Source organism: Oryctolagus cuniculus, chromosome 7 (genome assembly GCF_051225735.1).
Source record: "Oryctolagus cuniculus isolate XC-2025 breed Fujian yellow rabbit chromosome 7, ASM5122573v1, whole genome shotgun sequence".
Taxonomy (NCBI): Eukaryota; Metazoa; Chordata; class Mammalia; order Lagomorpha; family Leporidae; genus Oryctolagus; species Oryctolagus cuniculus.
This window is the reverse complement of record NC_142873.1, coordinates 38,219,475-38,234,231: the sequence shown is the minus strand read 5'-3', so window position 1 is coordinate 38,234,231 and position 14,757 is coordinate 38,219,475. Positions and strand designations below refer to the sequence as shown.

Here is a 14,757-nt window from a genome sequence, read left to right as displayed (position 1 = left end):
AGAAGATGGCCCAGGTCCTTGGGCCCCTGAAGCCATGTGGGAGACCTGGAAGAGGCTCCTGGCTCCTGACTTCATATCGGCACAGCTCTGGCCATTGCGGCAAATTGGGGAGTGAACCAACGGATGGAAGACCTCTCTCTCTCTCTCTCTCTCTCTCTCTCTCTCTCTCTTCTTCTCTCTCTCCTCTCCCTCTCCATGTCCTCGCTCTGTGTAACTCTTTCAAATAAATAAAATAAATATTTTTTAAAAAGAAATATAGCATCCAACAATATTGAAGAATAATCCCCACCTTGATTGAGCTTCCAGGATATCAAGATAATTAAAAACCTTATAAAATATGTTATGGTCATTATAGAGGAAGTATTTTCAGGGCTAACCATTTCCTGCCTGCCTTTGAGAAACACCAGCTAGCACTGATCACTTTCATGCTTTGATATTACAAGTAAGATTTTGTAAGTCTGGCTTCACTATTACATAAAAGCCATTTATCTGAATTTTATCCTGAAAGTCTGTTAAGTGAATGAATGAAGGGTCATGGCATATGTAGTTACATCAGCCCTATAAGCATAATTAATCTCCTTTTAAGAGCAAAGAAAATGCATTTTACAGAGTTAAACTAACTCTCCAAAGCTTTATGACAATTAAATTACAAAGCTTCATTCCAAATCTTTTCTCTCTGTACCACACCACATGCGTATACCTGAAATGGAATGACTTTGTTTACCCTGGGAGAGAGATCTTTAGTGAAAATATTACAAAGCTTTGCCTTAGCCTTATCCAAGTTTTTATGAAAGAAATATATAGCATGCTAACAAAAGATGGAAGCCACAGTATCATCTCAATTCATACAGAAAACACATTAAAAAAAAAAAAAAAAAAAGCCCTAGCATCATTTACAATGAAAACTGGCAACACACCAGGAGCAGAAGGGGATTTCCTGAATCTGGTAATCTATGAAAAGCTACACCTAATATCATGCTTCAGGGAGAAATACTGACTCATTTTCCCTCTAAAATCAGGACAAGACAAGAATATTTGCTCTAACACTCTTTTTAAAGAAAGAATTTTATTTATTTATTTATTTATTTATTTATTTATTTATTTGAAAGGCAGAATTACAGAGATGGAGGGGGAGAGAACTCCTGCATCCACTGGTTCACTCCCTAAACAGCTACAATGGCCAGAAGTGGGCCTGTCTGAATCCGGAAGTCTGGAGCTTCCTCTGGGTCTCCCACATGGATGCAAGGACCCAAACACCTGAGCCATCCTCCACTGCCTTCCCAGATGTATGAGCAGGGAGCTGGATGGGAAGTGGAGCAGCTGGGACCTGAACCAGCACCCACATGGGATGCTGGCATCACAAGTGGCAGCCTCACCCATTACACCACAACGCAAGCCCCAGCACTTTTTTTCAACAGAGGTTTCAGCTAGGGTTATTAGACAAGATGTAGCAAGATTATCAAATTTGTAGATGTACTATAGAATTTGTTGATTGCTAGAACAGCATCCAAAATTAGTGCCACAGGCTTGGAATGACTCAATAAACAAGATACTTAGAGTCAAAATCTTTGTATTTATACTTTTAGAATACTTTTTAAAAGATTTATTTGAAATGCAGAGCTACAGCAGGGGAGGTGGTGGACAGAGAGAGTAAAATCTATTTGCTGGTTCACTCCCCAAATGGCAATAATGGCCCTGACTCGTCCCTGTGGAAGCAAGGAGTCCAGAACTCCATCTGGGTCTCCCACCGGGGTTACAGGAGCCCAAGAACTTGAGACATCCTCTGCGGCCTTCCTAAGCACATTAGCGGGGAGCTGGATCAGAAAAGGAGCAGAGGACTCCAACTGGTGTTCCCATATGGGATGTAGCAATGCAAGCAGTTGTTTAGGTTTTAAAACCCACTGGAAGGTATAAAAGTTTGCAAAGGATTGCAGAATACTCGTTGTGCATATGATTTGTTTTTGGATGAATTAATTCTACACTAAAAAAATGTCTATGTCTAGAGCTGTCCATGAATGTCTATTCTAGGCTAGCCAAAGCCAAGTTTTCCAGTGACTTTTATTCTTAAAATTTATTTTATTTATTTGAGAGGCAGAGACAGAGAGAGAGGTCTTCCATCTGCTGGTTCGCTCCCCAAATGGCAGCAATGGCTGGAGCTGGGCGGATCCACAGCCAGGAGCCAAGAGCTTGACCCGGTTCTCCCAAGCAGATGCAGGGACCCAAGCATTTGGATCACCTTGTACTGCTTTTCCAGACCATAGCAGAGATGCTGGATGGAAAGCGCAGCTGCCGGGACTTGAACCTGCGTCCATATGGGAGGCCGGCGCCGCAGGCGGACGCTTAGCCTACTAGGCCACAGCGTCAGCCCCTCCAGTGACTTCTACATTCCTGTAGCAGTGATTAAGGACTCTCCAATTCCATCGTGCTAATTCTTCAGGACAGAGACGGCAGGAGTATAACTGTACTTTGATTTCGTTTCTAATAATTATCCAGGAGTTTATAACCTTTCTGATGGATAATTGCTTCGGCTTCTCCCACCTCACCGGAGTTCATGTAAAACTAAGGAAGTTTCTTCAAAGTGGAAACACGAAAATCGTGCGTTTCAGGAAGGCTGAAGAGTGCCTTAGAAGAGCCAGAAACAACTCTCTCGGGGTTTGGGGAGGTGCCCGGAAGAGTTTTCTGAGGTCGCTATTCTGAGCATGAACGGAAGTCACCCTTGAGCTGCCTGCCAGTGATTTTAATAACAGGTACCGTATTCAAGAAGTGGTAATCCGTTTCCACTCAGTTCTTCCTGATGCACCCACAAGCAGGTGACCAGGTGACAAATTTCTTTATTATGAGGAACTAGATTGCATTTAGAGACATCTAAAAGAGACCTAACGCCTCACTTTCCCATAGTAAAGATGGTGGTACTCTGAGCCTAAATACCGGTAACACCACTTCCGTGATTCCCTTGTGCCCTGGACCAAGATGGCGGACGAGGCCACACGGCGTGTTGTTTCTGAGATCCCAGTGCTGAAGACTAATGCCGGACCCCGAGATCGAGAGTTGTGGGTGCAGCGACTGAAGGAGGAATATCAGTCTCTTATCCGGGTCAGTTGTATTTCTGTGGCCAGCCGCGTCTCGGACGGGTTGCGGGTAATTGGGTGTCCTTAGAAATAGGCTCCGTGTGGAAGCCGTTTCCGGTTTTGAAGTTTAACGCCTAAGTTCATAGAAATGGGATGATTTTGGGGCTGGGGGATTCTGGAGGGATGGTGGGGAGGAGGCTGAAGAGTTTAGGGTAGGATCACCGCGGGGCCAGACTTAGAGACTAAACACAGCAGTTACGTGACGGACACGCCTCCTCGGAAGGTGACGTGTCTCTCTGACTCCGGTGTTTGCTCTCCTAGATGTAGAAGAGAGGGTAAAAAGTACTACTTGGGGCCCCAGGTTTAAGTCTGCCTCTTTTTGCTCCCTCCACTCTGTCTGAGGGAGGGACGCTCAGGAGGGCTGGAAACTCAAGCAGGTATTCCTTGCAGAGAATTGCAGATCGCAGCTCCTAGTTAGAAACGAGACTTTTCAGCTAATTTTTCTGCTATCGAAAGAGAAGAAAATTCTTTTCCCATATAGTGGTCTCTATGTTTCATTGGCCAGCAGCTCTCCCACGTATTCATTCACGGGGGAAAAATTTTATTATGCACCTCTTACCAGCTATGGAGGGGATGCAAAACTGAATAATATGGATTCTACTGAAGTAGACGAAACATTATCCTACAGTGGTTAAGTGGAGAGTCAGGGATAGACACGGAAACAGCTAGCATGTTTTGACAGCTTGAGATACCCAATTCAGTATGGGCTTACTCAGAGAAGACTTCTTGAAAGAAGTAATACTTGAACTAAGGTTTAAAGGGTAAACATAAGTTAGCTTCTAAAACATAGGGGTAGGAGGATACTCAAGGCATAAGGTCAGTGTAAATAAAGGCATGGAAGCTAGAAATGGCTTGAAGTATATGAAGAAATGCGAGTGCTTCAGAGCGGCTAGGGCACCAAGTGTGAAGCAGAGAGTAGTAAACAAGGCTAAAGAGATAGGCTTCAGAACTTGGATTTTATTTTGGAGGCTTTGGTAAGCCATTAAGCTAAGGAATAACATGGTCAGATTTGGGGTTTTTTTATTATTATTATTAATTTATTTACTTGAAAGGCAGAGTTGCAGAGAGAAAAGGCAAGAGAGAGCTTCCATCTGCTGGCTCACTCCCCAAATGGCTCTAACGGCCCAAGCTGGGCCTGGTCAAAGCCAGGAGCCTGGAGCTTCTGACTTGAGCCATCCTCTGCTGCTTTCCCAGGCTCATTAGCAAGGAGCTGGATTGGAAATGGTCTCAAACTGGTGACCATATGGGATGCCCGCCTCGGAGGCAGCTGCTTTACCTGCTATGCCACAAAGCTGGCCCCCAAATATTTGATTTTATGTCAATCACAGTGACATTACGGAGGGAAAAAAATGTTCTTGGCAGGGGTAAAATTGAAGGTAGAAGATAAGAAAGGATGCATCATTAATCCAAGGGAAAGAAAGACGATGATCTAAGCTAGGCAGTTGTGGTGAGGCTCTGAAGACCGTTCCAAAGGGAAAATCAGAAGGACTGGTGGAATGGAGGAGAGAGGGTCCAGGCTGATTCCCAGGATTTTGGCCTGGGTAACAGTGACTACTAACACTGCTGTCTGAGATTGAGTGTGCAGGAAGAGGGATGGGTCTGAAGGAACGTTATCAATTCCAGATGGAAGTGCTGAGTTTGAGGTGCCTGTGAAATGAAGGTAGAAATGTTGATATACAGTTAGATACTGTAGTCTGAAGTTCTAAGGCAGGGGTGGAACATCCAACCGCATTGGCTTGTGAAGCCTGTGAAATTGTTTGAACTGGTCCTGCCAACGCAACTGCAGGCAAGACTCGAAATTCAGTAAGTCTATCACAGTCTAGTTTGCTTTATTTTTTTAAGATTTATTTATTTATTTATTTATTTGAAAAGCAGAGTTGCAGAGAGAGGGAGAGGCAGAGAGAGAGAGAGAGAGAGCTAGCTATCTATTCACTGGTTTACTCCACAGATGGCTGCAACAACAGGATTGGGCCAGGCTGAAGCCAGGAGCCAGGAGCTTTATCCAGGGCTCCCATGTGGGTGCAGGGACCTTAGCACTTGGGCCATCTTTCTCTGCTTTCCCAGGTGCATTAGCAGGGAGCTGGATCAGAAGTGGAACAGCTGGGAATAGAACTTGTACCCATATGAAATGACAGCACTGCAGTTGGCAGTTTTAGCTGCTCTGCCACAGCGCTGGCCCACAGGCTAATTTCAAGTTGATAATTTTATATGGCCCATGGATGATGTTATAAGTGTTCTAATGGCCTTGGCAGAAAAATGGTTCCCTACCTCTGCTCTAAAGAAAGTTCTAGACTAAAAGTAAAGATTTAGATGTTATGAGCATTTGGTGCTAGCAGAAGCCAAGACTAATATTGTCTCTAAGGGGAAGGTGTACCATGAAATGAGATGTGGGTTGAGCACAGAACTGTCAGAAGTAAAATAGGCTGGTGTTGTGGCATGGTAGGTTAAGCCACAGACTGCAATGCCAGCACCGCATATGGACACCAGTTTGAGTCCTGGCTGCTCCACTTCCAATCCAGCTCCCTGATAATGTGTCTGAGAAAGCAGCTGAGGATGGCCCTAGTGCTAGGGTCCTTGCACCCATGTGGGAGACCCTGAAGAAGTTCCTGGTTCCTGATTTTGGCCTGGTCCAGCCCTGGTGATTGCCACCATTTGGGCAATGAAAGATCTCTCTCTGTCTCTCTCTCTATCTTTCAAATAAATAAAAAATAAATCTTAAAAAAAAAAGTTAAGTGGCATAGTGGGCTAAGTTTCCACCTGCAGTGCTGGCATCCCATATGGGTACCGGTTCATGTCCCGGCTGCTCTTCTTTCAATCCAACTCTCTGCTGTGGCCTGGGAAGGCACTAGAAGATGGCTCAAAGGCTTGGACCCCTGTAGCTGCGTGGGAAACCCAGAAGAAGCTCCTTCTGCCTTTCAAGTAAATAAGTAAAGCTTTAAAAAAAAAAAAAAAAAAAAGACTGGCCATTGTGGCCAGTTGGGGAGTGAACCAGTGGATGGAAGACTTCTCTCTCTGCTTCACCTTCTCTCTGGGTATCTCTGCTGGGACTCGAACTAGCACCCATATAGGATGCTGACACTGCAGGTGGTGGCTTTACCCGCTAAGAAAAGCTGGGAAAACATACTGAAAGAGAAATTATTTTATTTTGTTTTGTGTTGGGGGAGGACTGCCCTCGCCTCCCCCTCCCCCTCAAAGGCTTCATTCTCTGCTTTTAGTATGTGGAGAACAACAAGAATGCGGACAATGATTGGTTCCGACTGGAGTCCAACAAGGAAGGGACTCGGTAGGCAGACCCTCTTGGGAGGTTTGGGTTGGGAGTCTTACCTATCTTATGCATTTTAGTGTCCCAAAGCCACGGCCAGAGCTTCCCTGTCACATGTTAGCTGTCCCCACTCTCACAACTTCACAGTTCCCCAGTTCCCATCCCATGAAATCCTCCAGGCTGGTGGCCTAAGCCACGATGTTATTGAGTGTGGAAAGAAAGGGAACACTGAACTGAGGTTTGGTCTTTGTTACAGGTGGTTCGGGAAATGCTGGTACATCCATGATCTCCTCAAATACGAGTTTGACATTGAGTTTGACGTGAGTGTGTTGGAGTGGGAGATAGGAAGGTTAGTAGAAGGGGCAGTAGGTGATTGTTCACAAGGTCATCTTTCTTGAAGGGACCAAAGGTTCTTCAAATGGGAGGGGAAAGCCGAGGTTTGAAGCAACTGTAAGTTACAGTTACTGACCCCCTGGTGTGTACAGGCTGCTTGGGGAGTTTATGGAACATTTCAGTCCGACCAAGGAACACATGTGCTTGATTAGACTAGTTCCTTGCTCTCCTGGTCTCTGTCTTACGAAGGCTTTGTGATTCCTCCAGATTCCTATCACATATCCCACCACTGCTCCAGAAATTGCAGTCCCTGAGCTGGATGGAAAGACAGCAAAGATGTACAGGTAGGACCGCACGGAAGACGAGGAAAGGTCAAACCAAGCTTTAGGAAAGAACTTAGGAGGCTGAAGATTTTGAGTCTGCCGATCAGAAAGGCTGCAGCCTCCCTCTGATAAGCCTGGGCAGAGGACTTGGTTACTTGGTTTTTAATGCTGACCACTGGTAGTCTTCCTATTTCACGTAGCAGCACAGAGGCTGCTGCTGTGGTGAACTTTGCATGTCAACACCTTCCTCTTGTACCTCTCACAGGGGTGGCAAAATATGCCTGACTGACCACTTCAAACCTCTGTGGGCCAGGAATGTGCCCAAGTTTGGACTAGCTCATCTCATGGCTCTGGGGGTAAGTTTGTATTTTAGTATATGAAGGGGAGGCCCTGAGTGGTACAAGACAAGTAGCCGAGGGTAAAACAAGGAATACCCACCCACGTTGCCCCCTGGGCATGTTCGCTCAGCACCTCTCTCCAGGAGGGAGAGGCTGATGGAACAAGAGGCATTGACTGGGTGGTGGTAATCTCACAGGGTCTCCCTTGTATTGCAGCTGGGTCCATGGCTGGCCGTGGAGATCCCTGATCTGATCCAGAAAGGCGTGATTCAGCACAAGGAGAAATGAAACATCAAGCCACTGAGGCGCCGGCAGACTACGTTTCTGTTTTCCTGTGCATCGTTCTTACTCATCTGACTGCTCCCTCCCATACTCCCCCTCCTCTAGACGTTACTAAGTAGCTGCAGCAGGCATTGCTGGGAAAAGGGGAAAAAAATACACAGTATCACAATTGAGTTTCTAAATTAGGCTGCACAGGGAAGGGAAGGACTTGGGCCTAGGGAAACCCGGAGGCGATTTCTATGCCCTCCCCAGGTGGAGATCCTGGAGGCATAAGGGGTGTACATAGCCCTTTTCGTTTTCGGAAACAACCCATCAATAAAATAAACAGCTGCTTCCTCGGTTAGCCTGTGGTCCTCATTGGTGGCTGTTAATAGAGACCCATGAACAGCTACACCAGGTTGGAAGGGAGGGGGAAATGGAACGTGCTGTGGTCAGGAGCCGGGCAGTGTAAGGGAATTCGACCGCTGTCCCTGCTGCTGCTATCTGCCGTTGACTTTTAGCGGTGAGCCGTGCTTCCCCCTAGTGCTTTGTCCTGCGAGGAGCTTGAGGAATGGTTTTTGCAGAGCCAGCATTCCTTGCCCTCCGGGAATCTTCCCGTCCCTATGTGGAGTGCTAGATGCTTCTCCGCTGTTCTGCAGGCTAGACCCAGGCTTGCAGCCGGCCACACCAACACCACTGTTGTCTGGGAAGGATCTGTGCTGCGAGCCTGCGACTATCGGGGCCGCGCCATTCTGGGCCACGGGATAGGGCGAAGGGACGCAATCCCTCAGAAACTGGCTTTGCAGCAGTGTTAAAGACCACTCTGGGCTGGGCTGGGAACTAGCGGTCCTAAAGTTGGCTGCGTTTCCATGGTGTCGGCCGCGGAGCCAGCGGGGCGGGCCCACGCAAGCGCCAAGGAGGTGGGTGGGAGGACGCCGAGCGTGGGTGCGCAGGCGCTCTGAGAGACGGTGAAGCCGGTGGCCGGTGGCCGGGCGGGACCAACAAAGATGGCGGCGGCCCCTGCGGCGGGAGAGATCTGGGCAACAGCTGCGGCTAAAGCTGCAGCCAGGCCCGCGGGTGGGCTGCTCGGGGGCAATAGGGGGTGGCCCTGAGCTGGGGCCTGGCCCCCAGCTGGCCTCCCCCGCCGCCTCACCGGGGGACAGGTACGGGTCCGGGGCGTTATGGCGTGGGGAGGGGGACGGCCGAGGGAAGACTGCTCCAAGACCCAAGAGGACTCTCGCCACAAAGGCAGAGGTGCCGGCGAGCCAGCGGGGCCTGGGAGAACTGGGCTGGAGGGACAGCATTCCCCGACCGCGGAGAATACGCGCCGGACCCCGTAGCCAATCAGCGGCCTCGGCCTTTCTGCCCTCGAGGGGGGCGGATCCGGGTAAAGCCTTGGTGTGGTGGGAGAGGTGCAGAGATTCGGGGTCAAGGAGTTGTGCCTTCTTCCAGGACCACTCCCTCCCGCTGAGCCCTGACACCATGTCAGTGGTTGGAAGTGGTTGGGGGGGGGGGGGGATGGATCGCAAGTCGCCCGTTTAGTCTGCCTCATTTGCAACGAGGAGGGGCCGGGGCTGAGGATGGAATATGCTGCCTTTTGAGCTACCCTTGCATCCACACTCCCGTCTGGCCAGAGGTCCTAAGTGACCCAGGGCACATTGCACTTGGCTAGCCAGGTATGAAAGCCCTTATTAGGAGCTTATAGATGATTTAAAGACCACCCCTATAGAGACTCCCGCTGGCTTCTCTGCAAGGGAGGGGGTGCAGGATACAGAAAGGATCAAAGGCATGGGCTGCTGTCATTCATTCATTTGCTTAGTCGACGGATACTAAGTATTTCCTTTGTGCCAAGCACCATGCTGGGTATGGGGGAAATAGTAACTGATTGGTTAGACACGCTTCCTCCCTCAGTGCATGTAGAAGCTAGGACTGTAGCTTAGGTTCCCATCGCTGTCCATCCCCAAATGCTCACCCTCTCTTCTCCTCCCAGGTCCAGCCTGTGGTATCCACAATGCCCCAGGCCTCTGAGCACCGCCTGGGCCGGACCCGAGAGCCACCTCTTAATGTCCAGCCCCGAGTGGGATCCAAGCTACCATTTGCCCCTCGGGCCCGCAGCAAGGAGCGCCGCAACCCAGTCCCTGGGCCAAACCCCATGTTACGACCTCTGCCTCCCCGGCCAGGTCCCCCAGATGAACGGCTCAAGAAACTGGAGCTGGGACGGGGACGGACCTCGGGCCCTCGTCCCAGGGGACCCCTTCGGGCAGATCATGGGGTTCCCCTGCCTGGCTCACCACCCCCAACTGTGGCTCTCCCTCTGCCATCCCGGACCAACTTAACACGTTCCAAGTCTGTGAGCAGTGGGGACTTGCGTCCAATGGGGATTGCCTTAGGAGGGCACCGTGGCGCTGGAGAGCTGGGGGCTGCACTGAGCCGCCTGGCACTCCGGCCCGAGCCACCCACCTTGAGACGCAGCACCTCTCTCCGCCGTCTTGGGGGCTTTCCTGGACCCCCCACCCTGTTCAGCATACGGACAGAGCCCCCTCCTTCCCACGGCTCCTTCCACATGGTATCTGCCCGGCCCTCTGAACCCTTCTACTCTGATGACAAGATGGTGAGGACTTGTGTGCCCATGCTCCCGTGCCTCTAGTTTGCCTTTCCAGATCCCCTTCTCCCTAAGTTCCTTTCTCAGCCCCTCATTACACCAGTGGACTCTCTCCTTCCCTATTCCTAGGGTCTCGTAGACCCTTTTCAGGTTTTCCAGCATCGCGTGCCATTTTGGTTCCCAAGGAATTAACCCAAGTGTTCAGAATTCTTCTTTGAGTCCCCAGATGCTTCCTGTCCCTTGCTGCTGCTCCTCCCCTAGGACTCTGCCTAGGCCTAATGAGTCTCTGGAGCTGAAGAGGGGCGGGCTTAGAACATCTGAGCTAATGTGGTTGCCCATTTTCCTGAGCTAAGTGAGCTGGACTGACTGCAGCTGGAGCCAGCAGGAAAGGGCCACGGGGGCAGGAGGGGGTTTTGGGGGTAGCAGGGTGGGGGTGGGGAGCAGCTGGGCCACAATGCCAGTGCTGGGAGAGTTGCCCCAGGAGCTGCAGCGCAGACTAGCTGGGCAGAGGAGGAAATGGGGCACAGGGGGGACAGCCATGGCTGAGTCTGTGGTCCATTCAGCCGTGATGGGCCTACTGCTCATGACCAGTGAGGTAGGGAGACTGGAATACCCAGTGAGAGAGGCACATGTTGGGTGGGGGAGGCCGTGGGCAGCAGGTGCCAGGTAGAGCGTGTGGGAACTTGCTGATTGTACCCTCGCCTCCTAGGCTCATCACACGCTGCTTCTGGGCTCTGGTCACGTTGGCCTCCGAAATCTGGGAAACACGGTGAGAGCCCTTCTGTCCTCTAGAAGGAACGTGGAGGTGTATTGGGCAGCGGGCAGGAGGGGCACCTGCAGGCTCCAGCGGGGGTGGGGGCGGGGCGGGGTGGGTGTATGGAAGTGGAGTCTGGAGAGATGATGGCAGTGTCGCTCCCGCTCCCCAGTGCTTCCTGAATGCCGTGCTGCAGTGTCTGAGCAGCACTCGGCCTCTTCGGGACTTCTGTCTGCGAAGGGACTTCCGGCAAGAGGTGCCTGGAGGGGGCCGGGCCCAAGAGCTCACCGAAGGTGGGGCAACAACTCCTGCTTCCTCCGTTTAGCTCCCTCTCCCCCTGGCTGCCAGTGCTGGTGGCCCCCAACCCTTTAGTCGGGCACTTCTGTATCCATTTTTCCCAGTGCCTGCTTTGCCAGAGGCTTTTTTTTCCTGCCATCTGAGCCTTCCAGTGCTGGCCTCTTCCAGACATTTACTTCCGCTCCCCTTCCCACTCCCTCCCCAACAGCCTTTGCAGATGTGATCGGAGCCCTCTGGCACCCTGACTCCTGCGAAGCTGTGAACCCTACTCGATTCCGAGCCGTCTTCCAGAAATACGTTCCCTCCTTCTCTGGATACAGGTGGGAGAGTCTGGCCATGTCTGAGGGTGAGGCCAGGTGGGGGCCTGGGCAGTATTGTTCTGGGCCTGGAGGTGTTTTTATCCTGCAAGTGGGGACCCCATCTGGGCAGGGCTAGTGTCTGGATGAGGACGGATCGTGGCCCACACTCTCTCGTCTGGCTGTAGCCAGCAGGATGCCCAAGAGTTCCTGAAGCTCCTCATGGAGCGACTACACCTTGAAATCAACCGACGAGGCCGCCGGGCTCCCCCGATCCTGGCCAACGGTCCAGCTCCCTCTCCACCCTGCCGAGGAGGGGCGCTGCTAGAGGAGCCTGAGTTAAGGTAAGGGCCCGTCCCTGCCCTCGTACCCCCGGGAGTTCCGCAGCGACATGCAGCCTTCACAGAACCCTGCTAGTCCAGACTGAAGTGGCAGGGGCTGGGAAACCCTTTAGTGTACAAAATGGTTTAAGAAGCAGTGCAGAAGTGAAAGGAAGGACGTGGGGGAGGAAGACTGAGGGGTGCAGATGGAGGCAGAAGATATGCTGGGGACGTCACTCAGGAGGGAGGGGACAGTTTATAACAGAGCTCCTTAGAAGGGTTTGAAGCTAGGTGGAGGGAGACAGCCTGTTCCCTTGTGTACATTTTCCTTTCACCTTGGATTTCCCCCAGAAGTCCCTTGAAGCATGACTCCTTTGACTTTTCCTGGAAGTCCAGGGGAGGAGCTGGGTTGTGGGTGGCGTGCAGGGCTCTGTGGTGTTGGGGGTTCCCAGTGCTCCTGCTGCCTCACGGGTGCTCCCCACTTCCCCTGATCTGTGGTAGTGACGATGACCGAGCCAACCTAATGTGGAAACGTTACCTGGAGCGAGAGGACAGCAAGATTGTGGGTATGGAATGGGGGGAAAATGTGGGAACACGAGTGGGGGTGGGGGAGGGGTACACAGGCTTCAGAGGAAAGAAAAGCTGGCATTGTCAGGGGGGTGAGAGCAGGACCGGGTGATGGAAACCAGAAATAGCGTGGGGAGTTTGTTTGGAGTGTTGGTGGTGGGAACGGACCCGGCCAGGGAAGAGGCGGGTATCAGAGAAAGCTTGTCAGGCCCCCAACAGTGACTCGTTCTTCTGTCCCTTTGCTTCTGTCCAGACCTGTTTGTGGGCCAGTTGAAAAGTTGTCTCAAGTGCCAGGCCTGTGGGTATCGCTCCACGACCTTCGAGGTTTTTTGTGACCTGTCCCTGCCCATCCCCAAGGTGGGATTCCAGAGGATGCCAGGGGTGGATGGGACGGGGGTTCTGTGACCCGGCCCTAGCCACCTCCAGAGTGCGGGCGGGACTCCTGTGGGTCTCTGGAGCGGAACTGACGCTGGACTGATTGAGAAGAATCCGAAAAGGAAATGGAGACCACACTGACCCTCCCTTCCCTGTTGCCCCCTGCTCTGCAGAAAGGATTTGCTGGGGGCAAGGTGTCTCTGCGGGATTGTTTCAGCCTTTTCACCAAGGAAGAAGAGCTAGAATTGGAGAACGCCCCAGTATGTGGGGGTTCACAAGGGATGTAACAAGGGTGGGACAGGAGGGGGCCTCCTGGGGAAAAGGGACCGCGAGATGCCTTAGTGTGGGAAGAACTCACATGTCTGGGCTTGTGTTGGAGCCTCTGGTACACGGCCTGGTGCTCCTAGGGCAAGGGGGTGCGGCCGGGGTTACGGCAGCAACGGGGAGCACACCACATTTGAGAGTGGACTGCGCTGGAGCCGCCTGGGGGGAGGAGCGCATCAACCTAACACCATTTGGCGTTTATTCAGGTGTGTGACCGGTGTCGGCAGAAAACGCGGAGTACCAAAAAGCTGACAGTGCAGAGGTTCCCCCGAATCCTCGTGCTCCGTATCCTAATCCTCAGTTTCTTATTTCTCTTAGGCTATCTCCCCTGCGTTCTCTTGCAGAGGCTGGCCACGGGGAGCTGAGGTCTCCTTAGGAAAAGCCTAACCCCCAGCCTTCCTTCCAGGGCGCCCAGTATGGGTCGGGGGAGGGGAGAGGACACTATTCAGGCCCAGTCCCCTCTAGAGATCCCCCCGCCTCCCAATGCTCCTTAACCAGGGCTTAGATCTGAATCGATTTTCCACCTCCCGAGGCTCCATCAAGAAAAGTTCAGTAGGTGTAGACTTCCCGCTGCAGCGACTGAGCCTAGGGGACTTTGCCAGTGACAAAGCCGGTGAGTCTGGTGGGGAAGGCCCCATGGAACCCTGAGAAGGGGGCACTGCACTGTTCTAAGGAGTTCTCCAACCCCTCAGGAAGCCCTGTATACCAGCTGTATGCCCTTTGCAACCACTCGGGCAGCGTCCACTATGGCCACTACACAGCCCTGTGCCGGTGCCAGACTGGTTGGCATGTCTACAATGACTCTCGGTGAGAACAGCCTCCTCTTGACTCCCGCCCGTTCCTGCTGCAGCCCTGACACCCTGCCGTGAGGCCCACGGGAGCAGAGTGCCTGGGGACAGGCGAGCTGGGGTCTCTCCTGAGCGCTCCCTGGATGCCCTGGGGTTGTCTAGTGGGGAGGAGGGACTCTACAAGGCTGGTGACAAGCCTCTCTCCCCATCTCCCTTCCTAGTGTCTCCCCTGTCAGTGAAAACCAGGTGGCATCCAGTGAGGGCTACGTGCTGTTCTACCAACTGATGCAGGAGCCGCCCCGGTGCCTGTGACGGTCCCTTTAAGCCCTGGCACCTGTGAAACCCTTTCAACACCCTTCAGCCCCAGGCTTCCCATTTACCTCAGAGACGTCTATTTTTGTGTCTTTTTAATCAGGGAGGGGGGGAGGGGGTGGCTGTAGCTCCCGTTATTTTTTTTATTAAAAAGTACCCTTCCAACCTGGAGGCTCCCTTGTCTCCCAGCCCCCTGTACAGAGCTCACCAGGCCCCGGCCCATGTACAGCCCCCAGACCCTCTGCAAACTCACTTTTTTGTGAATAAATTTATTAAGAAAAAGTGATGTCCATAGTTGCATTTGTGCCTAGTGGATGGAGGTGAATGAATTGGGCCCGGGGATCTTGTTGGGACCCAGTTCTCTCTCTGAACAGATGGGGGGAGGGGGTGCTCAAAGTCCAAGGGGAAGGGTCGCGGGGTGGGGGCGGGGGGCGTGGACCCGGACATGTGTGCCTGAGCAGTGAAGGTTTTGTATTG

The 14,757-nt window shown here is 52.0% G+C and overlaps 2 protein-coding genes and 1 long non-coding RNA gene across 5 annotated transcripts in view; all 3 read left to right on the top strand.

Annotated features, from left to right (window-relative positions):
- Positions 1–2,369, top strand: part of LOC149125470 (uncharacterized) — a 29,717-nt gene extending 27,348 nt beyond the window's left edge. Inside the window, exon 2 of the long non-coding RNA XR_016210470.1 lies at positions 2,092–2,369. This is a non-coding gene — a long non-coding RNA (uncharacterized LOC149125470). The remainder of the gene's footprint in view (positions 1–2,091) is intronic.
- A 583-nt stretch (positions 2,370–2,952) lies between these two features.
- On the top strand, positions 2,953–8,009 carry UFC1 (ubiquitin-fold modifier conjugating enzyme 1). Its single transcript, XM_070077461.2, has 6 exons — positions 2,953–3,093; positions 6,344–6,411; positions 6,647–6,710; positions 6,991–7,067; positions 7,312–7,402; positions 7,601–8,009. The coding sequence occupies exons 1-6, from the start codon at positions 2,971–2,973 to the stop codon at positions 7,670–7,672; spliced, it is 495 nt and encodes a 164-aa protein (XP_069933562.1). The 5' UTR covers positions 2,953–2,970; the 3' UTR covers positions 7,673–8,009.
- Positions 8,010–8,559: 550 nt separating this feature from the next.
- USP21 (ubiquitin specific peptidase 21) lies at positions 8,560–14,562 on the top strand. 3 transcript variants are annotated; one of them, XM_008264193.4, is made up of 13 exons: positions 8,560–8,808; positions 9,636–10,256; positions 10,957–11,016; positions 11,174–11,294; positions 11,507–11,618; positions 11,783–11,938; positions 12,416–12,480; positions 12,735–12,838; positions 13,030–13,116; positions 13,387–13,465; positions 13,686–13,793; positions 13,873–13,987; positions 14,190–14,562. In XM_008264193.4, exons 2-13 carry the CDS (start codon positions 9,657–9,659, stop codon positions 14,278–14,280), a joined length of 1,698 nt encoding a protein of 565 aa, XP_008262415.2. In that variant the 5' UTR covers positions 8,560–8,808; positions 9,636–9,656; the 3' UTR covers positions 14,281–14,562. The 3 variants fall into 3 exon arrangements, 2 of the variants coding, with proteins under 2 accessions (XP_008262415.2, XP_002715234.2); XR_016210469.1 differs by having other exon boundaries at positions 8,608–8,808; positions 12,735–12,779; XM_002715188.6 differs by having other exon boundaries at positions 8,630–9,032.
- Positions 14,563–14,757: the final 195 nt, after the last annotated feature.

Bases quoted from the DNA above. Each gene is read 5' to 3' on its own strand.
- USP21 (XM_008264193.4), top strand. From the start codon at position 9,657: ATGCCCCAGGCCTCTGAGCACCGCCTGGGCCGGACCCGAGAGCCACCT. The intron at 10,257-10,956 runs GTGAGGACTTGT...CTCGCCTCCTAG, and splicing joins TCTACTCTGATGACAAGATG to GCTCATCACACGCTGCTTCT. The intron at 13,988-14,189 runs GTGAGAACAGCC...CTCCCTTCCTAG, and splicing joins CATGTCTACAATGACTCTCG to TGTCTCCCCTGTCAGTGAAA.
- UFC1 (XM_070077461.2), top strand. From the start codon at position 2,971: ATGGCGGACGAGGCCACACGGCGTGTTGTTTCTGAGATCCCAGTGCTG. The intron at 3,094-6,343 runs GTCAGTTGTATT...CTCTGCTTTTAG, and splicing joins AATATCAGTCTCTTATCCGG to TATGTGGAGAACAACAAGAA. The intron at 6,711-6,990 runs GTGAGTGTGTTG...TGATTCCTCCAG, and splicing joins AGTTTGACATTGAGTTTGAC to ATTCCTATCACATATCCCAC.